This window comes from Thalassophryne amazonica, chromosome 14, assembly GCF_902500255.1.
Source record: "Thalassophryne amazonica chromosome 14, fThaAma1.1, whole genome shotgun sequence".
NCBI classification, from domain to species: domain Eukaryota; kingdom Metazoa; phylum Chordata; class Actinopteri; order Batrachoidiformes; family Batrachoididae; genus Thalassophryne; species Thalassophryne amazonica.
The window spans coordinates 95,628,062-95,653,084 of NC_047116.1; the positions used below are offsets into that span (position 1 = coordinate 95,628,062).

Below are 25,023 nucleotides of genomic sequence, written 5' to 3' on the forward strand. Positions count from 1 at the left end.
GGCAGAAAATATCGATTGCCATATTATGGGCAAAATTTGGGATGTACCTGAGGAAGCCAATTTGGCGGATTACATGAGAAAAATGTTAGAAAGACAACGTTGGGAGAGTTTCAAAACACTGATGATCCATTTCTCCACAGGAGGACCTAAAGTGGTACCTGGAGACTGGGTGTTGATAAGAAGCATCAAGAGAAAACACTGGCATTCACCTAAATGGGAAGGGCCCCATCAAGTACTACTCACAACACCCACAGCCTTGAAAATTGGGGAAAGAAGTACATGGATTCATTTAACTCACTGTAAGAAAGTCATTTCTGCAGACACAGACAAACAGTAAGAACAGTAGGATAAGACTAGTAATAGTGTGTGAGCTTGGTGTTAAGATCCAGGTTAGACACGAAAGCTAGCAGAAGACATTAAGAAGCCACTGTTCTGAACATAGGTGTGCTGTAGTGTGCAGAAATGGCGAAAGAAAAAAAACAAAAGAACGAGGGTTCCTGGACCCCATGGACAGTCCTTGTTATGCTACTTTTCTTTTTCGGATTGGGCTTATTATTAAAAGCCATAAGCACGGGACATGATAATAAGGATCACCTCCGCAGATTGCAGAGACCAAAAAGAAGTAACGAAGACCCCAGTCCGATAATAAATGCCACAGTACATAGGTGTGATAGGAACAATGCGTACCGATTTGGTGTACAAGCCTGCATTCCTAGAAATGCTTCTGTGGTCATCTCTGTACCATATAGTGCTCTTACCCATGGAACATGGGATGGTGACAGAGGGACTAATTACGGAAATAGTTTCTCATGGTATATGACCAATGATCAACAAGATAAGAGATGGGAAACGTTGGTAGCCGATGAATGGAGTAGATGGACACCAAGATGGGCACAAACCGAGTGGGCTAAGTACCAGAGTCAAATTCTCAAAATGTATCAAACAGATGATAAGCTGTTTATAGTGGTGAATACCACAGAAAAAGGAACCATATTCCCACCTGATATAAAGGGAGACTGTTGGTTGTTCCTCCTTTGGGTATACAAACCAGGAAAAGATCCGTATTTCCATTTTTTCCTCTGTGAAACAGATAGAGTACAGCAACCAATATTGACAGAATTAAGTACGTCAAAGGGGGTGTCCATACAAGCAAAGGGGGTGTCCATACAAGCAAAGGGGATGTCCGTACAAGGCACAAAAGACATGAAGGCAGATGACTGGTTCCTAGTAACTACAGGAATTAGTGGACAAAATAACAATTGGCTTTTAATGGCAGAACAAGCAGGACTAGCTGCAAAGAAGGACTGTGTTGTATGTATGGGACCCAGACCTATATTACAGGTAATACCGGCAGCATTACCCAAAGACTGTCTGCTGACTGTAATGACACAGACATGCATTGCAGCAAACAACAATTGTTCTAAGTGGGACAAGATCTATCCATTGACCAAATTGACTAAGATTAAACCTTTATTTTCAAGCAAAGTTGGGCATGCTAACCATACATGTGTACACTTGACAGGGACAAGTAAGACTTTGGGTAGCTTAAACCACACTGCCTGGTGTAAGGATGTGGTCCATAGTACTCCCACATTCAAACCTGTCGGTAGGAGTGACGTATGGTGGTGGTGTGGTGATAACAGAATCTTTGACAGACTGCCACGAAATGTGTCAGGTTATTGTGCATTAATATCATTATTGTTACCAGTTAAAGCTATACCCATGACCCCTGAAGACGTTACGACATATGCAGCCTCTCTTATTCCTGAAGATTGGCAGAAAGGCATAGCCAGACATAGAGTAAAAAGAGATTGGAAAGGAGTGGGAGATCCAACATATATTGATGCAATAGGAGTCCCCAGAGGAGTGCCTGACGAGTATAAACTGGTTGATCAAATAGCAGCTGGATTCGAATCTTCCATCTGTTGGTGGTGTTCAATTAATAAAAACGTGGACAGAATAAACTACATCCACTACCATGTACAGAAATTAGGAAATTGGACTGAGGAAGGATTTAAGGCTGTCCATTCACAGGTTAGAAGCCACGTCCCTATGGCCTTCCAGAATCGTATTGCTCTGGATATGTTGTTGGCAGAGAAAGGAGGTGTTTGTGCCATGTTCGGAGAACATGCTGCACATTCATTCCCAACAACACAGCTGCAGATGGCAGTCTCACTCAAGCCATCGACGGGCTGAGGACGTTGAACAGGAAGATGAAAGAGCACAGTGGGAGTAAACACCGAAGGCTGGGATTGGTGGCTGGAAGGGATGGGAAAATGGAGGTCTTTGATTCTGCACTATTAGTTCTATAGCAGTATTTGCTGCAATTCTAACATTGTGTGGATGTTGTTGTATTCCATGTCTCCGAGGCCTTGTAAATAGAATGATAACCACAGCAATAAGTCCAGGACCAGGAGGGGGACCAGCATCATATCCACTCCTGGGGCAAGACGACAACGAGGAGGAAGATGACTCTCATGACCTGTACCCAGACCAATGGAAGTATGATGACCCAGACACCGATGATGATGACAATGGTGACATCACCTCTGGGGTGTAAGCCTATAGAACATACCATGATGAACCTCTTAGTGAAAATCTCAAAAAGAAGTGCTAAGCTGGGTGATGCCTACTATATGTTTAACAGGCGATAAACAGGAGGGGAATGTTAAAGATTTTGTATATATGTTATCACTGTTAAACATTTGTACCTTTGTCTTCTTTCTCATGAAAACGTTGTTGTGCTGTTTAGCACCTGTCTTAACGTAACCCTGAGAATGTACTTGTTATTCAACCTTGTTTTAGCATGCTGGGGTCAATCTGAACTGGGAATGAAGAGCTGGATGTACTTATTATTATTATACAACTTTGTTTTTGTAGCCGCTAACGACTGGGAGTGAAGCATGATGGGGTCAGGCTGAACTGGGAGTAAAAGAACTGGAGGTTGTTTTGACTGTTGTGATGTGATGCTTAGTGTGAAGAACAGGACACTCCAGGCAGATGCAGAACAGCTGATAACTGCAACAGACGAACGGGATGTGCTGACCTTCGACGATAAGATTAAAAGAAAGAAACTGTTTTTCCTTACAGCTGCACTTATTGACGTATGTGTTTATGTTACGGGAAGAAACTTGTCTTGTGTCGTCCCCCCCACCCTTAGGACAAGTTTTATGATGTGGTGAGGGCTTCTCTAATAAAAAGAGCGGGAGCACAGGCCAGACTTTAGTGTAGCCTTGGTGTACAGCCTGACTGCACTCCGCGCGAGATAAATTTGACTTTCTGTCTCACTGGTGTTTCTTGACTCTGTTTGTCTTATCAAGGTTTTAAGAATGTTTGGAGGAGAAAATACCCAACAGTTACTCGCGTCACGGCAACCCGCATCCTGGTCTGACCAACTCCCCTGGATTGAACTTGCCCATAATTGTTTGCCCTCAGTGTCCACCGGTTACTCCCTTTTCATGTAGTATTTGGTCACCAGCCCGCTTTGTTCCCCTCAGTTGATCGCGACTCCTCTGTTCCGTCAGCACTAAGTCTTATCCTTCGGTGCCGTAGGGCCTGGGAACGGGCGTGGGCGGTTCTGTTATGTTCCACGGAGTCCTATAAGGCCTCCACGGATCGGAGATGGTCCTCTGCCCCTTCTTACGTCCCGGGCCAGAAAGTATGGCTCTTAACGCGTCACCTTACCCTTAGGGGTGTGCCCACTAAACTGGCTCCGAGATTTGTCGGCCCATTTCCTATTTCCAAGGTCGTGAATCCCGTTTCTGTCCGCCTTCGTATTCCCCGGTCCACGCGGGTCCATCCCACGTTTCATGTCAGCAATATCAAACCTGTCCAGTCCAGTGTTTTGTGCCCTCCTGCCGTTCCCCCACCGCCCGCCCGGTGTGTGGATGGTGGTCCGGTTTTCTCTGTGCGTCGGCTCCTGGCCTCTCGGCGCTGTGGGCATGGTTTTCAGTACCTGGTTGATTGGGAGGGTTATGGCCCCAAGGAGCGGTCGTGGGTTGTCTCCCGCTTTATTCTGGACCCCGGTCGTGTTCGCGACTTTCAGCATGGACAGCCCACTTAAAATCACAGATTTTCAATAATATTCAGGTCTGGGGACTGAGATGGCCATTCCAGAATGTTGTACTTGTTCCTCTGCCTTAGTAGATTTTGAGCAATGTTTAGGGTCGTTGTCTTGTTGAAAAATCCAGCCCTGGCACAACTTCAACTTTGTCACTGATTCTTGAACATTTTTCTCAAGAATCTGCTGATATTGACTGGAATGCATGTGACCCTTAACTTTAACAAGATTCCCAGTACCTGCACTGGCCACACAGCCCCACAGCATGAAGGAACCACCTCCAAATTTTACTGTAGGTAGCAAGTGTTTTTCTTGGAATGCTGTGTTCTTTTTCAGCCATGCATACCGCCCCTTGTTATGTCCAAATAACTTAGTTTTAGTTTCATCAGTCCACAGCACCTTATTCCAAAATGAAGCTGGCTTGTCCGAATGTGCTTTAGCATACCTCAAGTGACTGTTTGTGGCGTGTATGCAGAAAAGGCTTTCTCTGCATTACAGCATCATACAGCATCTCCTTGTGCAAAGTGCGCTGTATAGTTGAACGATGCACAGAGACACTATCTGCAGCAAGATCATGTTGTAGGTCTTTGGAGCAGGTCTGTGGGTTGACTATGACTGTTCTCACCATCCTTCGATTCAGCATATCTGAGATTTTTCTTGGCCTGCCACTTTGGGCCTTAACTAGTACTGTGCCTGTGGTCTTCCATTTCCTCACTATGTTCCTCACAGTGGAAACTGACAGCTGAAATCTCTGAGATAGCTTTTTGTATCCTTCCCCGAAACCATGATGTTGAACGATCTTTGTTTTCAGGTCATTTGAGAGTTGTTTAGTGGCTCCCATGTTGCCACTCATTAGAAAAGATGCAAAGACGGGGAAACATTTGTAAATGGCCACCTTAAATACCCTTTTTCATGACTGGATTCACCTGTGTAAGGAGGTCAAGAGTCAATGAGCTTACCAACCCAATTTTGTGTTCCAATAATTAGTGCTAAATGTATTCAAATCAATAAAATGACAAGGGTGCCCAAATTTATGCACCTGCCCAGTTTTGTTTAAAGAATTATTGCACACTTTCTGTAAATCCTAGAAACTTCATTTCACTTCTCAAATATCAGTGTGTTCATCTGCTATATGATATATTTAACTGAAATTTCTGATCCAGACAACCAATGATTTATAAAGGAAAATCATGGAAATCATCAGGGGTGCCCAAATCTTTACATACAACTGTATATAAGGCTTCATTTGTGCTATGTGTTACTCAAAAATTACAGTAAGCATCTTTCGAGTCTTCAGTGGGCTGCAAATTTAAAGAACAATGTTTCTCTCACAGTACTTGAGTTTTTATTTATACTACATATGATATGATAAAATGAATGGCATTATACAACAATGAGTACTTCAAATGTATATAACCTATGTGGTACAAGTGATAACTTGAAACTGTTCATCCAAAAAAAAAAAAACCCACAATCTCAAATCCAGATTATATTTGACAAAAATCTAAATGTAGTGCTTTTGTTTTTGTTCCCTTTTTTGTGTGAATTTAAATAAAAGATCTCACTTATTCTAATCCATCTACCTGGCAGGTGTACCGTATACAGAGGCTGATTAAACAGCATGACTATTGTACAGGCATGCCTTGGACATTTCACAATATAGCTGGTGTTGAAGAAAAAAAAAAACTGTTTATTAGCCACTGACCTGCTTAATGGTCAATAGGTGACATGTCTGGTGAGTTTTTAGGCTGTGCAAAAAAGTGGGATATTTTCAGCTCCCAGAACTCCCACATTGTTTAAACGAACATAATCCAGTGGACTACAAAAAGTAATGTAATCTAAATACTTTTCGATCACTTCAAAATCAATGACTGAAAGTGATGCACATCATAGAAAAACTCCTTCCTAATTCATAAAAAATGATAAATAAAATTATACATTAAAATGACAGATAACTTTCAATTATCTGAAAAGGATGCCCCCTTTTTTTCTCGTCAAAAAAATTAAGAAAAAAAAAATTACACAAATTATACCCAACGTCTGTGTTCTTGTGTTGCACATTTTATAAATTAAATTGATGGCAATATTGCCAGGAATCAAAGAATATTTATCCTGAAAGAGATCAGTTCTCCAAATTGTCTCACGCCATAGAAGGTCAGCATTTGCCCAACAAACATGGTTACGACAACAAACCGCCGTTAGGTCAACATGTTGGTGAGTGAAGAAATTCTTTGGTTGTGCAAATAAACTGCTGCGTCTCCTGTCTGAGTCATCTCACATCACCACTCAGCCGCGATGAAACCAGATTTGCTGGACCTGGGCTGATAAGGTTACGAGGGCTGCAAGTAATGATCATTTTCATATTCAATTAACCTGTCGATTATTTCCTCGATTAATCAATTAGCTGTTTGGGCCATAAAATGTCAGAAAATGGTGAAAAGTGTTGATCAGTGTGTCTCAAAGCCCACAATGACATCGTGAAATGTCTTGTTTTGTCCACAAACCAAAAATATTCAGGTTAATGTCAGAGAATAAAGACACTAGCAATGAAACCAAAAATATTCACAATTAAGAAGGTGAAATCAATGCATTTGGACAGTTTTTAAAAAAAGACTCAATATGATTAATAGATGATGAAATAGATGGCAATTAATTTAGTAGTCACGTAATCATCAGTTTATCGTTGCAGCTCTACCGGTTCCACACGGTCTGTGGTTGTGAAGCCAGTCGGATGTTTTGCCAAGTACTTGGAAGTGTCTTTGTAGTATTGATTACTTAGTTCACAGCCAGCAGCTCTGCTGGACATTCCTGCAGTCAGAAGTCCGATTACACACTCATTCAGAACGTCTGATATCGGTGGCAATGTGTTGTGTGACACACCTGCACATTTTGTAGTGGTTTTTTACCATAAACAATCTAAGGCCCATATATGCAATAATCATGCTGTTTAATCAGCATCACACCTGCTAAGAGTATTATTTTAGCAAAGGTGAAACACTCTGTAACACAGGTTTTAACAAATTTCTGAACAAAATTTGAGATAAATAAATGTTTTGTGTGCATTAAACACATTTTAGATATTTTATTTCAACTCATGCAAAATGGGAGTGAATAAATAAAGTGTTGCGTTAATTTTTGTTGAATGTATATCGGCAGATCTTAATGCATTGACTGCCATATAATCCTGGAAATATGCACAAATTTTCACTTGATAGTCTGTCGTGACAAAGTGTTTGCATGACTGACAGAGGAGTGGATTCGTTTTTCAGAAATTTAATCCAGTTCTGGATCCTGATTGTCCTTCGTCTCAATAAGATTAATCATTCCACTGCATTTAGTTTTTAGTCTTCCTCTAAAAATCAAACCAGCTGTCCAACAGATACAGTGGAAGGACAAAGCTCATTTGAAGAACTAAAGTTTTGAATAAATTAGGAATAAACTCATAACTTTTTGTTTTAATGTATGACATAAATTACAAATCCAAGAGCCTGACTTAGTTATTACAGACTTATTGCTTGACTCTTACGTACAGTATAATCAAATGACCCTTAAAGCTTTCAGTGGAAATACTTAAACACAGTCTGTCCGATTCTGGCCTGTGTCTTATGAAGCTCTGATAAAGACACAGTGGCTCTGCAGCCGGGGGCCACACGGGGGCGCCCTGTGTGCGTGCACTGGCCCTGTACCTGCAGCAGCCTCAGCCTCTGCTCATTGTTGAATCTCTCCACAGCTGCCCAGAACCAGCGAATCACTATGTGGTTGTCATGGTAACCTGAAAAGAGATGAATGATGGTGCATGAGTCAGACGAACATCAGCGAAGGCCTCCTCTGTTCCTGTCCCTCTCGCCTCCCGCCGGTGCCCTGTGATTTTTGAATGCCCCGTGCTGCTTAATGTTTAATGGCAGGAGCCGTTTTGTCTGTCTCAGTCGATTCCTCTGAATAAAGAGTCTCACAGCGAGTCACGACCGACTGACAGTTTCAGATCACTTATCTCCCTGCCACTGGCAGCTGTATTGGCCAGACCTTTAAAAAGCCTTTTAATGTGATCGCTCATAAAAGGTTTGGAGCTGCGGGTGTCTGGATCTGTGCACCGTGAACCATCAGCGTTACAAAAACTAAAGCGCAACAACCTCCAAAACATTCTTCATTATACAACCAACATAACACATGCAAATGTTAAACTGGCCTTCATTTAATATTAAAGCACCACCAGAACAAAGTTTTATATTTATTTGCAAAGACTACTGCACAAGTGCAGGCGCACTCATGATACGTACGTAATTCGTCTTCCAAAGCACAAAGGGCCTGATTTACTAAAGGTTTCTGTGTGGAAAAACATGTGCAAATATCATAGCACTTGCATAAAATGTGCATGTTGACTTACTAACAGTGTATGCTGACGACTACATCTTTCAAACTACAGCTGCGCTCAGAGAACCTGAGTACCTCAGAAGACAGAGTCATTAATTTTGATGTCACACTATGAAATAAATACTGACTGAACTGGAACATGAAAATGGTAAAATTCAAGTTGGATCAAACATTTCTGAAAGAGTTCTGGCATGAAGCCAACAATGTCCTGCAAGTGGTTCCCAAATTCCAACTAAAACATTGACAAAAAAAAAAAGAGACTTCAGAATGATGAAATTCAAGTGGGATCTAAACTGATTTTGCATTTTTAATGTTTTTTTTTACCTTGAAATTTGAACTGTGAACTTGAAAAGTAAACTCATTGTATTGTAGGACCCGATACACAACTTCCATGCATCAGATTTAAATACAGAATATTAATTTTTCAGGTCAACTTCGACCTTGACCAAACTTCTGAGGGTCAAGGTCAAAGGCCAAGGTCAGTCAGAAAGCATCTCCCTAAGAGGAACAATATGAGGTAAACTGGAAGTTTCTATGGTGAGTAATTCTGAAGTTATGGCTGATTATGCAGTTTTCACTTTTTCCGTGATCTTGACCTTAAAACCTGAGCTTTGACCTTGAAAAATGAACTCACCCTATTCTAGGATTATCTGAATCGCATGTCCAAATTTTATGATGATACATGCAGAACTGTGCCCACAAGACTGTTAACTCACCAACAAACAAACAAAGTCCATTAACCGTCTAACTTCGTTGGTGGAGGTGATGAGTAAAAATTGTGCGTATTGTCCATTTAGTGTGTGTGCCTTCATAAATATGCAATTTGGGGGTTTTCTACGAGGTGTGCAAACTGTAGGCAGAACATGTAGATACATGAGGTTTGCACACGCAGCAAGATTCATCAGGGTCAAAAGGTAATTTAGTGGGTGCTGACAGCATCTGTGGTTTGCACGTTGGAAACCTTAGTGTTAAGTTATTGCACCTGACAGACTGCAGAGATGCCGCCGTCTCCTCGTACACAGAATAAAACATTCATTCATTGTGAATGTCGGAGATAATAAGCGAAGTAATGAATTACTTCATGCTTGTTTCTTCAAGAATAAATCTTTCTATGCCTAACAGGTGGACCACAGGTCTGCACAGTTCTTTGTTGAGCACCAAGTAACTGTTTCATGTGAAAGCTGATCATTAAGGGCTTTTTATCCTTCTACTACTCTGTAACTCTGTGGCCATGCAATCGCTTTGACTCAGTCGTGATCCTTTCGAAGCTCTCCGACAGTAACACACTGGTGGATGGTGCAATGCATTTCACTGCCAGCACAGTAGAGGCTGAAACACTGACCTGCTCTCCGACGACATCTACAGTCATGATAGTCATTGAATGTGAAACTGGAAAACTGAGATTTTGAAAATGACATCGTTAGCAGACCAATCACAGCCAGCATGGTTTCTGTACAGTCTCCATGCAGCCTCCAACATCTCCATGTGCAGTTAGAATTTTTGAGAGGTGCTTGTCAGACTGTGGAGAGGAGCTCAGAGGGGGGTCACAATGACGCAGAAGGTTCTGTGTTTCTTTAATTCAACAAAGCAGATCCTGATTGTTGTTCTGTTTTTCTAAGTGTCATTGTGTTCCTCTTATAGAGTTGTGGTGGTCCAAATTTCATGACGGTACGTGTGTTAGTTCAACAAGAACAGAACAAATTAAACAAATTTTCTACCTGATCCCCTTTTTTGCAGATCTACTTGAAAATTTAAGAATTTTTTGCTGCTCAAACCCAATGTTCAAACCAATTTTTTACTGTTTTTTTTTCCAGAGTATAAGACGCACCTGTCAAACAATATCTACTGAAGAGGGAAAAACCATATATAAGTTGCACATTCTCCTGTGTTATGTGCTCTTTAACTTGGGATTTTTTTTTGGTGCGTTCTTGTAGTGTATTTTTTATTACTGGCATTTATTCTTTATTATTGGAGTGTATTTTGGGTAGTACTTTGATTCTTGTGAAAGTTTGATATAAATAATCATTATAATTACTATTATTAATCACAACATGAAGTTTTGGTATATAAGTTGCACCAAAGTATAACTTGGTTCCCAAACTAGTAAAGAAAAACCTTGATATACTTCGGAAAATACGATAGATTTTCAAGTCATTTTGCCAAAGAACCAGCATGCTGACAGATGTTGGCAAAAACCTCCTTGATGGCATTAATAAAAGGCTGCAAAGACTAAATTTGTTTGTGGTTCCAGACATGGGTTCATGTCCATCTGTGCTGCTGATTAAAGTCCTCTCAGCTTCACGTACCTCCTCTGTACTCCGTGTTGTTCCTCCAGTCTGCCAGGTCGATCTCAGCGGTGCCTGCGATCACAAGTTCCAGCTCCCTGGCATCAACACGGACACCAGCCGCACATCCACCACCTAACAGGTGCATGTGCACGCACACACACACACACACACACACACACACACACGGAAAACAACATGGCACAGCCAGTTCATTAATCACAAAATGCTGATAACATAATTAAATCTTTATTAAAAACAGTCACTGTGGAAAGACTGTGTACAAATTATTGATTTGTGTAGTAAACAGGTCTGCTGCAAAAAACACAAATCACATCAACACGTACTGTAAAAGTTCTGAAAATACAAAGAGACGACAGTCATCAAAACAGTTCCTTCTTAAAACCTCGGACTCTGTACCTCGGCCTCACCCCTGAATTCTAACACTGAAATAAACTGTTTCTTCTTCTTTAGCCGGATTCACCCCAGATGTAGTCGGTCACTAACTCCCAAAGTGTTGACCTCAACCCCAGGTGCACCGTCGCTTATTCACAATAAGTAAATAAATGCCTTTGGTTTTCAATTTTGTCATTCAATTTAAAATGACCTAAACATATTTATGCTGATTGTAAAAATATCATTAGAAATAATAAAATAAAGCCATGACACGTTTTTATATTGGGATTTATTTTTTTGCTGGATATGAATTTTTGTCACTAGGAAAGGTCAGAAAGTTGCTAAATCTAGTGAGAAAGACTAAATTGGCAGTAATGGTTAGGAACAACATTCACACCAAGTTTTGGGAAGTTTGAGTGGTTATTTTATGATTAATCCTGGCAACAATCCAACACATAGTCACGGGTCAAACATAAACCTGCTGGACAGGGTCAGTAATAAAACATTTAAGTTCTCAGCACCTGGTGGAATGACTGAATCCTCTCTGGTCCAATCACATCATCACATGACAGTGTGACATGAGCTACTCTACCTCATAGAAGCCTCGCACCAGGCTCTCAGTCTGCTGGGCCACGCCTCTCTCTATACGCCACTTAACCATACGCTCAATGTACTCCTTCTTGTTCTTCTCTGACACAGGGATCCCAGCTCCACCTGGCTTCAGCTCTCGTTCTGTGATCTGCAGACGCAAAAAGTCAACAACTTCAGCAGGCTGTTACTTGTGACTGAACAACTAAAACTGACACGACACATCAGCTCAGCACCTGTCCAAAAACCTCCTCGTTGACGGTGAACGTCAGGTCGAGCATGTCTTCAATGTCATTATCCTTCATCCACTGCAGGCTCTGGTGGAACTCTTCATCCAGGAACTCCAGGTCACTCAGGTCACACGGGCTGCATGAGTGCAGATAGTTTAGATATCAACGCAAAAAGACAACTAGGGTTTGCCATCCTTATAACCACGTCAGATCATTTCATTCTGTAAATTCCAAGGGAGTACTTCTTAGAAGTAAAATATCACAGTGTAATATGAGGGTTGGCTGAAAAATTCTGCCTCCAACATGACTATTTCAATAACAAGCAAGATACTGAAATGAAACTGACAATAATCCTTTATAGACTGACTATCAATACACCAAGAATGACCATCACAACACTCTACTAACAATACTCCAAAAGTGGTTTAGTTTTCTGAGTAACAATACTCTCTGTGTCTTATTATTATTCCATGTTATCAGGCCCCATGGTAATTATAAGAATAATCACCTTTATTTAACCAGATAAAAAGCCCTTTGAGATCAAAACCTCTTTTACAAGGTTGATCTGGCCAAGAAAGGCAGTAGCACACATCATAATAGACAGGTTAACATCAACATGAGAACATTAATATAAAAATAATGAATGTTTATGAGTTCAATGGGACACATATTTAATTTTGTGAAAGTTGGAATGTTCCATTCAACGAGGCAATATGCATTCTATTGAAAGAATGTAAAAACATTCATTATTTGTTTTATATAATGCCTAAAATAGATATTTGTCATTTGATGTTTGTTATTATTGTTGTTGTTGTTATAAACAACAGAAAAGGGACTTTGCCTTCCTGTTACAGACCTGTGCTGTGTTGGATGGAATATTCCGTGACACTTGTCCTCAGACCACTTAATGCTACAGACTCGATTTGACCTGAATGTTTTGCCTACATGCCAAAAAAAATATCATTTGTGTACAGTCTAAACTGATAAAACTAAGGTCTTGGTATCCCTGTCTGAGACGGTGCAGTGAAATGTTCTGTTCTTTGCTTATCACGCAGCAGGGCAAGGCCCACCCACCTGGGAGTCAGCCGAGTGCAGGCTTAAAACGCAGGCTAACCTTAATGCTGGGTCTCTTGTTCACAACGGTGCATGTAACATTTTGTTCCAAGATCCCAGTGCTGTCTTAGCTGACTCTGTCATTCAGTGTAGGCATCTTTTCAATACAACATCTGGTTTTTGAAGTCCATGTCCTGTCAGTCTTTTGAGTCTCTGAGTTCGCTCACCACAATAAATTACCAGGAGAGGATCAATAGGCAGAAAAATCCCCTACAGCTGCCATGCCGTGCTCCTGATTTCTGCCTGTCATTTTGGATTGACACTTTGGTATGACACCTTCGTGTTACTGACTCTTTGTTGTTTTTGGCTAACTCTCTGCCGGCTCTCTTAGAAGGGCAGCCACCTGTTGGACTGGTCACCTGTGTGCCACACCTATCTCCTGTTTTGTTTTGTTTTGTTTTTTTTGACTAAGCCTGTTTGTCTGCTGCACAAGACTGTAATATTTTGCCTGTGGGACAACAAACCTGCTTTTACCTTCTATCATTGTAGTTCTCTGTATTTGCCTTTTGCCAAACCATTACAGGTAAAAGTGGTGTCACAATGACATCACATAGAATGACATCTTAATTGTCCAAAAATAGTTTTCCCAGACTATTTCTATACCCATAGGCTGGAGAGGTTATCTATAGTTTATATTGATCAACCAAGCAGTTGTCATTACATGGTATCAGATGTCATGATGAAGCGATGCCACTATAAAAGCACATTTCATGGATATCTGCACTCAGTAGGGCTAGAATTAACTGTGTTGGTTAACTGTTTCACTACTATCACTCCTCCTACACCTGGAAATAACGTTAACACTCTTACAGTGCCGTATACGTATTGACCCTTAAATGCCATTCATTATGTTTGGAAGACCCAAGTTTTTTTATTGCAACAACAATAATAATAACAAAAATAATGCAGTTTATGTACATTTCTCTGTAATTCTGCATGAAATGACTGATTTGATTTTACTGCTTCAATTCATAACTAAAAGGATTCCCAGGGAACACATACCACCACCAGAACTGTTATTACCTCCACCAACTGACAGGGGAGTGCCGTCACATCTCTGACACCAGTCCCTCATCCAATATTTGTGATGTCATAAAATAATAATATCCAAGAGGGAGATAAAAAAGGATGATGCTGAGGCAGCTCTGGTTGACCACGACTAATATGTCCCTGTGAGTTTAGCTTGTCCTCCAACTCCGAGGTGACACTTGTTGCCTTCGTGTGATGTGTCAGTTTCACTTATTCAATGTATAACAAGAATAAATATATGATTTTAGGTTTACAAATATTTTTTATCATTAAACCTTTATTTTAGAAAATGTTAGTTGACTTAAGTTTACAGAAATAAATTTAATGAAAGTGAATTTGCCCCACGTTAGCTGAAAAGCTAATGCACTAACAAAACAGTTATATTTGTTACTGCACTCAGTTCTACAGTATGTAATAAAGTAGTCAAAGAAGGATCCGTGCTTTTGAAGAGGTTACGGACCCCGATTACGCCATAAACATCTGTCAAACAACCCGCCAAATGTTTATACACAAGGGGTAAATGTTCATTCGGACCTGGTCCTGCTGACGGGAACCTCAAACACCACATTCATCTCTTGAAGGGCACAACAACATGTATCAGGCACTTACATACGAAGAAGCCCCTTGTAGAAGGGTCGGGTGAAGAAAGCATCCAGGAGATACTGATGGACAAGAGCCAGGCCCAGGATTCGTCCACTGAAGCGAAACCTGACCCCAATGCAGAAGATATACACTGTAACTAAACTCAGCTTCCGTGTACAGGACCTGACTGTGGCAGCTGGAGTTACTAGCTGGTTGTTCTACAGTGTTACTTTACTGTTATTCTACAGAGTGCCGACTGTAACACCTGACAGTTTATTACTGTAAAAACGTTACAGCACTGCCCCCTGTTAAATTACAGTAAGCAGCTGTGGACACCAGACTCAATTTCAATTTTTCAATTTATTTTCATTTATATAGCACCAAATCACAACAGAGCTGCCTCAAGCCGCTTCACACAAGTAAGGTCTAACCTTACTAACCCCCAGAGCAACAGTGGTAAGGAAAAACTCCCTCTGAGGAAGAAACCTCAAGCAGACCAGACTCAAAGGGGTGACCCTCTGCTTGGGCCATGATACAGACACAAATTAGAGAACAATACACAAAAAGAATATACAGGAAATGCTGTTGGTGCACAAGACAGGAGGGTCAGACTACAGTATTTTAAGGACTATAAGTTGCACCTGTTAAAATAATGTCTCTTGAAGAGACATTATATATATATATATATATATATATATATATATATATATATATATATATATATATACACAGTAGTGTTCAGAATAATAGTAGTGCTATATGACTAAAAAGATTAATCCAGCTTTTGAGTATATTTCTTATTATTACATGGGAAACAAGGTACCAGCAGATTCTCACAAATCCAACAAGACCAAGCGTTCATGATATGCACACTCTTAAGGCTATGAAATTGGGCTATTAGTAAAAAAAAAAAAAGTAGAAAAGGGGATGTTCCCAATAACAGTAGCATCTGCTGTTGACGCTACAAACTCAAAACTATTATGTTCAAACTGCTTTTTATCAATCCTGAGAATCACTAAACTAGTATTTAGTTATATAACCACAGTTTTTCATGATTTCTTCACATCTGCGAGGCATTAATTTTGTTGGTTTGGAACCATGATTTTGCTCATTTACTAGTGTGCTTGGGGTCATTGTCTTGTTGAAACACCCATTTCAAGGGCATGTCCTCTTCAGCATAAGGCAACATGACCTCTTCAAGTATTTTGACATATCCAAACTGATCCATGATACCTGGTATGTGATATATAGGCCCAACACCATAGTAGGAGAAACATGCCCATATCATGATGCTTGCACCACCATGCTTCACTGTCTTCACTGTGAACTGTGGCTTGAATTCAGAGTTTGGGGGGTCGTCTCACAAACTGTCTGCGGCCCTTGGACCCAAAAAGAACAATTTTACTCTCATCAGTCCACAAAATATTCCTCCATTTCTCTTTAGGCCAGTTGATGTGTTCTTTGGCAAATTGTAACCTCTTCTGCACGTCTTTTATTTAACAGAGGGACTTAGCGGGGGATTCTTGCAACATGTGGAGATCATTGTAGATGAACAGCCTATAATTTTTTACCTGCGTATAAGTTTTCCCCTCTCCAATCAACTTTTTAATCAAACTACGCTGTCCTTCTGAACGTCTTGAACGTCCCATTTTCCTCAGACTTTCAAAGAGAAAAGCATGTTCAACAAGTGCTGGCTTCATCCTTAAATAGGGGACACCTGATTCACACCTGTTTGTTCCACAAATTGACGAACTCACTGACTGAATGAAACACTCCCTTTTCTAATTTTTTACTAATAGCCCAATTTCATAGCCTTAAGTCTTGTTGGATTTGTGAGAATCTACTGATACCTTGTTTCCCATGTAAGAATAAGAAATATACTCAAAACCTGGATTAATCTTTTTAGTCACATAGCACTACTATTATTCTGAACACTACTAATATATATATATATACACACACACAACCCCTGGCAATAATTATGGAATCACCGGCCTTGGAGGATGTTCATTCAGTTGTTTAATTTTGTAGAAAAAAAGCAGATCACAGACATGACACAAAACTAAAGTCATTTCAAATGGCAACTTTCTGGCTTTAAACACTCAATGGAATGAAACACTATAAAAAAAAAAAAAAAAAAATCAGGAAAAAAAATTGTGGCAGTCAGTAACAGTTACTTTTTTAGACCAAGCAGAGGGAAAAAATATGGATCCCCAAAACTAACACCTGCATCAAATCAGATCTGCTCGTTAGTCTGCATCTAAAAAGGAGTGATCACACCAAGTGGACTGACATGAATCATGGCTCCAACACAAGAGATGTCAATTAAAACAAAGGAGAGGATTATCAAACTCTTAAAAGAGGGTAAATCATCACGCAATGTTGCAAAAGATGTTGGTTGTTCACAGTCAGCTGTGTCTAAACTCTGGACCAAATAGAAACAACATGGGAAGGTTGTTAAAGGCAAACATACTGGTAGACCAAGGAAGACATCAAAGCGTCAAGACAGAAAACTTAAAGCAATATGTCTCAAAAATCGAAAATGCACAACAAAACAAATGAGGAACGAATGATTTACATACAGAAAAGCTAAACGAAAAGCCATCATTAACACCTAAACAGAAAAAAACAAGGTTACAATGGGCTAAGGAAAAGCAATCGTGGACTGTGGATGACTGGATGAAAGTCATATTCAGTGATGAATCTGGAATCTGCATTGGGCAAGGTGATGATGCTGGAACGTTTGTTTGGTGCCGTTCCAATGAGATTTATAAAGATGACTGCCTGAAGAGAACGTAAATTTCCACAGTCACTGATGATATGGGGCTGCATGTCAGGTAAAGGCACTGGGGAGATGGCTGTCATTACATCATCAATAAATGCACAAGTTTACATTGATATTGTTATGTGCAGACGCAGGTTGAGGAGCGGACCAACGTCTGACCGAACCCAGCGCTAAATAACCAGAAAGCGGTTCCACAAACAAAACGATTTTAATTCCCCCTGTAGTGCAATAATTAGTGTACAACATAAATATTTAGTTTGTCTGGCGGAGTGAAGGACGGCGCGCTCTCCAGCGCCCAAAAGGATCGCAGCCTCGGCGCTTCTGGACTCAGATTCACCGCCAAACACCCCCCAGGTGGACACGACAAACTGACTCTGTGAAGGATGGAAAAGGTGAGGTAAGTCAACAGAGCTACAGCAAACATCCCTGAGAGGCACACACTATCAGCAACACATTCAGGTCTGAATTTAAGCTTTATGTAAATGAGCAGCTTCTCACAACAGGTGGAGGATCATCAGTCCGCATGCCACGGCAGTGAGAAGCAAATTGCACAATTCTCATCAATGTTCAACTATACTGCGTAACAAAATGACAAATTACTATTAACGATCATTCAGACAATAATCACCTCTGATGTGTGCTGACAGCATGTGTCCCTCACCCATCCTCCTTCACAGGCACGATGTGTCAAACCCTGGCGCGGTCCTCAGCGTCTCACAAACGAACGTCACAAGGTCGAGTTCCCGGCAATTCTGCTTGAACCACTCATGGCTTAAATGCAGAACGCCATCTCATTATCTGCTTCAGCTGAAAGTCTAAGTTTACACGTGAACATCCTCCACAGGTGCAGCTAATAATGCTGATGAGGGTGAAGGACTCTTCTGCCAGCACCTTCTCCACAGACAAAAACCAGTTTGCATACCACCTGGAGAGCAAAGAAAAGAAAACAACACAAAAACATCCAGCCAAACCCCCCAACACACAACAGATATTTAGGACACTTTTCTTATCCCATCAATTGAAATGATGTTTGGGGATGATGAAATCATTTTTCAACATGATAATGCATCTTGCCATAGAGCAAAAACTGTGAAACATTCCTTGCAAAAAGACACATAGGGTCAATGTCATGGCCTGCAAATAGTCCAGATCTTAATCCAATTGAAAATCTTTGGTGGAAGTTGAAGAAAATGGTCCATGACAAGGCTCCAACCTGCAAAGCTGATCTGGCAACAGCAATCAGAGAAAGTTGGAGCCAGAATGATGAAGAGTACTGTTTGTCACTCATTAAGTCCATGCCTCAGAGACTGCAAGCTGTTATAAAAGCCAGAGGTGGTGCAACAAAATACTAGTGATGTGTTGGAGCGTTCTTTTGTTTTTCATGATTCCATAATTTATTCCTCAGAATTGAGTGATTCCATATTTTTTTCCTCTGCTTGGTCTAAAAAAGTAACCGTTACTGACTGCCACAATTTTTTTTTCTTGATTTCTTATAGTATTTCTTAAAGCCAGAAAGTTGCCATTTGAAATGACTTTAGTTTTGTGTCATGTCTGTGATCTGCTTTTTTTCTACAAAATTAAACAACTGAATGAACATCCTCCGAGGCCGGTGATTCCATCATTTTTGCCAGGGGTTGTATATACACACACACCACTTATACTCCAGAAAGTAGTGATTCTGTATTAAAAAAAAAAAAAAAAATCAATGAGATTTCATTGAGCTTTTGGTGTTTTCAGTGGGTCACCACAGGATGATCTGACTTTAACAACTCCACCTGTATAAGTATAAGTAGATTAGGACATGGCCAGCATTGAACCAGGCATATTTTTTGGGGAGAGGTAAGTGCACTAACTGTGCAACACCATGCATTGTGTTCCATTGACCAGTACATTAGTGCACTGCACAGTGCATGGTGGTGCACACAATTAGTGCACCTCCCAAATTAAATATCCCAGGTACAAGGCCTACCTTGATGCGTTTCACAGTTTTTGTTTTTGTGTGTGTGTAAGTACCGTACTGTAGCCTGGTAACCACAGCTGCATGCTGCAATTTAACAGTGTGATCTTTTGTATGTTGTATGTTGCAGTAGGTGCACTGCATAGTGACAGATCAGTAAGGCTGTAGGTGGACAAGCTACTGGCACAGCAGGGTCCTGGAAATTAAATCAGATATTTGTTACAATGCAGGTGAATACTTGAGTCAGAACAAAAACAATACCTGCAAATAATTCTTCAAATCAAGACAAGAAGGGTTTACTCTCACAGGACACAAAGACAGTAAAATTATATTAAATCCTTTTTGGACTGATTCATAATCATTGTGAGTCCTCATAGTACAACTTCAGCAGAATTCTGACACAAAACCTTGTAGAAGACACATGACGGATAAAGTCACCTGAAGCTCAGCTTCCACTGAGGATAGTGCCAATAAATTAAAACCCAGAAGGTTCAAATATGAGTGTAAATCATCGTGTGTGAAAAGTGCTGAAGCCTGTAGTACAGAGGCTGAGTGGAGCAGTACGACATTAATCTCCATCCTCATCTGGTTCCAAACCAGGGAATCACACTATAATTTGATACACTTCATACGTGGCTGATGGCCAACCAAAGCATTTCCCTTATAAATGCCTTGTTTTGACAAAGGTCAATGCCACTGCAATCAAAGGTCAATATTTTGATTTTTTTTTTCTTACTCAAATGTCCACCAAAATTGGCACACAAACAGTGATGGGTTCAGGAATTGCCCAGCAACATAAGACTGAGCAGACACATCAAATGACAAGACAAAAAAGGACAAATAATAAAAATAATCATGATCTCACCATTCATGGTGGTTGTCTACAAAGGCAGACATTGGGCTAATCTGGACCGTGTATGTGTCATTGGCTGAATATTCAAACAGGCCATAATACGGGTTGAACAGTTCTCTGGACACCAGGAAGAAGAACTCTCTGGACGGCCCACTGTAGTCAAGCCTGCAATACATAAAGTGCAACATACATTCATGCATATATTTAACGCAGTCCTTCAGCATACACGGCTCAACTAGTTTAATGTCAATTTAACTGTTCCCAGGCTTTGGAGACAACATGTACCTTACAAACTGTAGTATAGTCAGTGAACATAACTCCAAAACAATAAATACTATCATCTTGTAACTCACTCATTTAAAAGTGCACATAATGAGGTTCATTCAAATCTTCTGAATGCTGATCCATCAGACCCATATCAAAAGAAACTTTGTTTTCCTTACGCGGTACCACACAGCTGTGTCTGCCACTAGTGATGGCTACATGAGGCCTCATGAAGTATTTGGTGTTTTTTTCAGTGCCCTAGATGGCAGTGGTTGTTGGTCTTTTGGCTGCCCCCGTTTGTTCAGGGTTATCACAGGTTACCCAGCACAGATCCACATTGGGATTTGGCAGAAGTTTTACACTGGAAGGCCTTCCTGACACGACTTCAGTTTTTTACCTGGAGAAACACGTACAGCCCCTGGTCTTCTGAAGAGGTCTCCCATACAAAAAACAAACCAGGACAGACTCTGATTAGCTTCTGAGATCTACAAGTTCAGGCGTACACAGAGCAGACTGGCCAATCAGTGCCCTGGATCTGTGACTTTCAACCTTTTTTGAGCCACGTGTAGAAGAATTTTTAGGTCCATATTTGAACTGTGATGAACTATCAAGTGTCCTGATCCGAACTGTATGTCCTCTGGTTGAACTAGCAGGTGTTCAACCCAAAAAAAGGGCTCTATTAGTCATTTAGTCTGTCAGGGGCTTTCCAAGGCCTCTTAGGTGCTTTCCCGCAGGCCACGTGCAGGGGCCTCAGGCCAGCTGCACGTGTGGCTGAGGCCACGTGCGGAGGGGGCCTCAGGCCAGCTGCACCTGTGGCTGAAGGTCTTTTAAAAAAATCAGTTGTAAATCCTTCATGTTTTAATGGGAGCGTTTGTCACATTGAAATAATGGCCTAACACCTGCTTAGGGTTCACTAGAGGACGCTTCCAATAGAAAACCATGTCTTGGGAATGAAATAAATAAAAAAGTCGAAGGAGGAGCGATGCCCGCGGGTCTCCAATAAATAGACGAGCGCGGTTGTCATATTCAGTCTCTCTAGAGGACTCAGTTTGTCTAAGCTTTGTGTCGAAGGCTTAAATAAACTTAAAAACTCTGTGCATTTTATCTTGCTTAAGGCTGAATTATTCTAAAGTGTTGTGTCCTCTTTCTAGCATATCACTTGCAATTAGTTTGTGTTATCTAAAAGACGACATCCTGAGAAGACCAAAAAGACGAGCCGCGACAGAACTTGGCGAGCCAGCTTCAGGAGGGTCCAGGGGCATTCCGGCAGCCTGGGGCAGTCCAGCTCATCCCTCCAGACCGTAAATAACAGTGATCACGACTAAAAGGTAAGCAGAAACCTTTTATAATTTCTGCACGATCTGGAGGAGTGAGTCGGGATTTCCGCCCAAGTTGACAGGTGATATTTTTTAATTGCCTCTTACCCAAAAGAACCTGGACTAAGAAAATTGATAAGAGACTAAAAAAAGATAAGATTGAAAATTATCAGGCCTTGTAGATAAAATGCTCAGAAGGTGTGTGTGTTCCCGGGAAAAAGAATGTCTATGTGAGTGAAAGGTCAGGAATGTTCATGAACTCTGGTGCGGAAAGAGTGCGTGGAGAACTAACCTGGATGCTTGGGGAATAATTGGTGTTGAAATTCGTTACTAACGTGCCGGCTGATAGCATGCGCTGTAGGGGTTAATTTAGGGGAGTATACTGACAAATAGATACAAGGTAATACAAGGTTATTTAAAGAGTTTAACAGAGACTGAAGTGAAATAAGTGAGAAAAAAGAGTTTAACAAGAGAATACGTGCAGAGAAAGCACAAGATAAGCGCCTGAGGGGGCGCAGTAGAAATACCGTACATGATAAAGAGATTTAAAGAGGAAAGTGCAAAGTGGCACCGCTGACAGTAAGTAAAAGAGCTCAATAAAGGACGTCATTTTTTAAGAAAAGAGAAAAACTATAAAAAAAAAATAAATAAATAAATGAAGAGTTAGTGCAGAATACATGAGAATTAATGAAGCAGAAAATAGTGCAGTAAGGCACCAGATACACGCTTGTGGGGCGTGGGAGAAGAATAAGTAATTAAGTACACAGTAATATGAGTTTTTTATAAGAAAAGAAAAAGAGAGTATTTTCAGTGCAAAGGCACATTAAGCTCACGAGGAGCTCAGTAAGTGAAGAAAAAAGGTAGAAGAAAGTGCAGAAAAGCACAGGATACGCACGCGAGGCGCGGTAAGGCGTAGAAGTAAATGAAATATTGTATGCTCAGAAAGGAGCTTGTGAAAATAATATAGTAAGCACAGGATACGCACACGAGGCGCGGTAAGGCGTAGAAGTAAATGAAATATTGTATGCTCAGAAAGGAGCTGGTGAAAAATAATATATTAAGCACAGGATACACACGCGAGGCGCGGTAAGGCGTAGAAGTAAATGAAATATTGTACGCTCAAAGAGGGCTTTAAAAAAGTAATATATGAAGTTGCTGACAGCGCCGGAGAAGCTGTCTAACGTGAAGAAGAGATACATGCTTAAACAGAACACATTGGTGTTAAGTGAATAAAAAGGTTGTTTAAAGCCGCGGAGTGAAAAGTGGCAGAAGTCTAGATAGAGATATATAGAAAGTTGTTTTTAATAATTTTTGTGTATAAAGCTTTTGAAGATTGGTGTGTGGGAGAGTGGAGAGTAATCTGTGTAAAGCTGTGAGAACTTGCAGGCTGGCTGACATACAAGATTAATGTGAAAGAGTACGAGGGGGAGGTATTTAGACCCAACAGGAGGACTTGGGAGGTGCATGACAGGCAGAGAGGAAAGTGTGAAACAGAGGCAGTGAAGAAAAAGACAGGAGAAGAGTGCTATGTAAATACAGAGAAGGTAGATATTATTTCAAAGAGAGAAAACTAATAAACAAAGATAGCAGAAAAAGACGAGAAGCAGAAAGTTAAAAAAAAAATAAAATAAAATAAAAATTAGAAGGGAAATAGAAAGTCGGGAGCAAAGACATTAGGAGGTGTTAGGGTTGTAAGAGGATTAAATAAATAAAGTTGGTTATAAATCAAAAGAGTTAAAGCTTAGATTATAGTGAAAAAGCTGACAGACTGATCAATGCTTGGGACAGTCTTTGATGGGAGACTTAAGTGATGATGAAATAATACTCCCAGAACATTACTTTACTGACGGAGACATCGAAACCCAGGGAATCAGGACACATTTTTGGCTGGAAAGGACCTATTTTGACAGGGTAGGAGCAGAACATTGGCAGGACGAACAAGAGATCAATCAGAAATTATGGCAGATTACTAAGGTAATCAATCTGAAGCAAAAGAAAGAACAATTCCCTCTAATTAATTGGGAGCTGCTGATAAGACGTCTGTGGCATCAGGGTTTAACCCCGTGGCTGGAGCTGCTTTGTGCTGACCCTAATAAAGAACTTAGCATACCATTAAATCATTTAGTAACACTACCAACCGATCCAGGTGAAGAACTGTTTCCTAGGTTGACTCTGACTGTGGTCCCAAGGAAGGTTCGGTGGGAAACAGGTAAATTTTCATATTTAGTTAAAGAAAAAGAAGACGGGCATAGCAGTTGGAAATTTAATCCTTTTAAGGGTTTAAAATACAAAACAGGTGTTACAGCCAGCAAGTTATTGGTCTGGATCAGGACAGCCCCTGAGGGACTACCAGAACACCATAGAAACACCTCACATAGCGTTTGTCAGGGTTACATGGGTAACTCTCAAGGTCAAGGTCGGGAAAGTACCCCGCTAGACTTAGTACTAAGAAAATATCCAGGAAAACGCACTAAGGCCAACCAATGTATGAGAAAGTGGCACAAAAGGTCACATGGGGGCAGGCAATGGCCTTTGGTGGGATCATTTGATCCGGTGATGTGTGAAGCAGTTGCGGTAGAAATACAGAAAAAAGAAATTAAAGATCAGCAGAAGAACGTAAAAAACAACAAAAAACGCACTGAAGAAAAAGAAGTTTTGGCCTTGTTCAAGCAGGAAGCACAGAGGCTACAGCAGAAAAGAGAAAAAATGACAGAGGAAAGATCCAAAGAGACTAAAGCCAGTGCACCGAGCTGGGAAGCAGAGCCACCCCCATATAAACGTCATGATATGGGGAAGACAGCTGGACAATTTGTATTAGGAACTCGTGAAGAGGACCAAGGCATGGATGTGGAGGGCAAATTCACACTGACACTAAAAGCTCGAGAGCCACAAGGAGACAGGTCCTCAGTCTGTCAAATGGATCATACAAGGTCTCCAAGTCCGAAAGTAAGTGGTCGCACACCACGACCAGCAGGGGGGGCCACAAATAACAGTGACACGGAGGCAGACGAGGATAAAGAGAGAGACCTGAAGGCTCCGCCTGCACATCGAGGTCCACTGAAAACCGTCCCCTCCCACCATAAGTCAGCCGACTGGACCTTCACAGGCTATAGAGACTCCGAAGAGTGGCACAAGAGCTTCTGTGACACACTGGATCTGGCCAGAAGAGATAATGAAGAACTAGCTGAGCAACT

At 40.9% G+C, this 25,023-nt stretch overlaps 1 protein-coding gene across 1 annotated transcript in view; it reads right to left on the reverse strand.

Moving 5' to 3' along the window:
* hecw2a (HECT, C2 and WW domain containing E3 ubiquitin protein ligase 2a) overlaps nt 1–25,023 on the reverse strand; it is a 109,877-nt gene that overhangs the window by 19,980 nt on the left and 64,874 nt on the right. Inside the window, 7 exon segments of the mRNA XM_034186849.1 lie at nt 7,747–7,832; nt 10,738–10,824; nt 10,827–10,851; nt 11,705–11,851; nt 11,937–12,066; nt 14,682–14,780; nt 20,262–20,414. Of these exon segments, the coding sequence (XP_034042740.1) occupies nt 7,747–7,832; nt 10,738–10,824; nt 10,827–10,851; nt 11,705–11,851; nt 11,937–12,066; nt 14,682–14,780; nt 20,262–20,414 (727 nt within the window).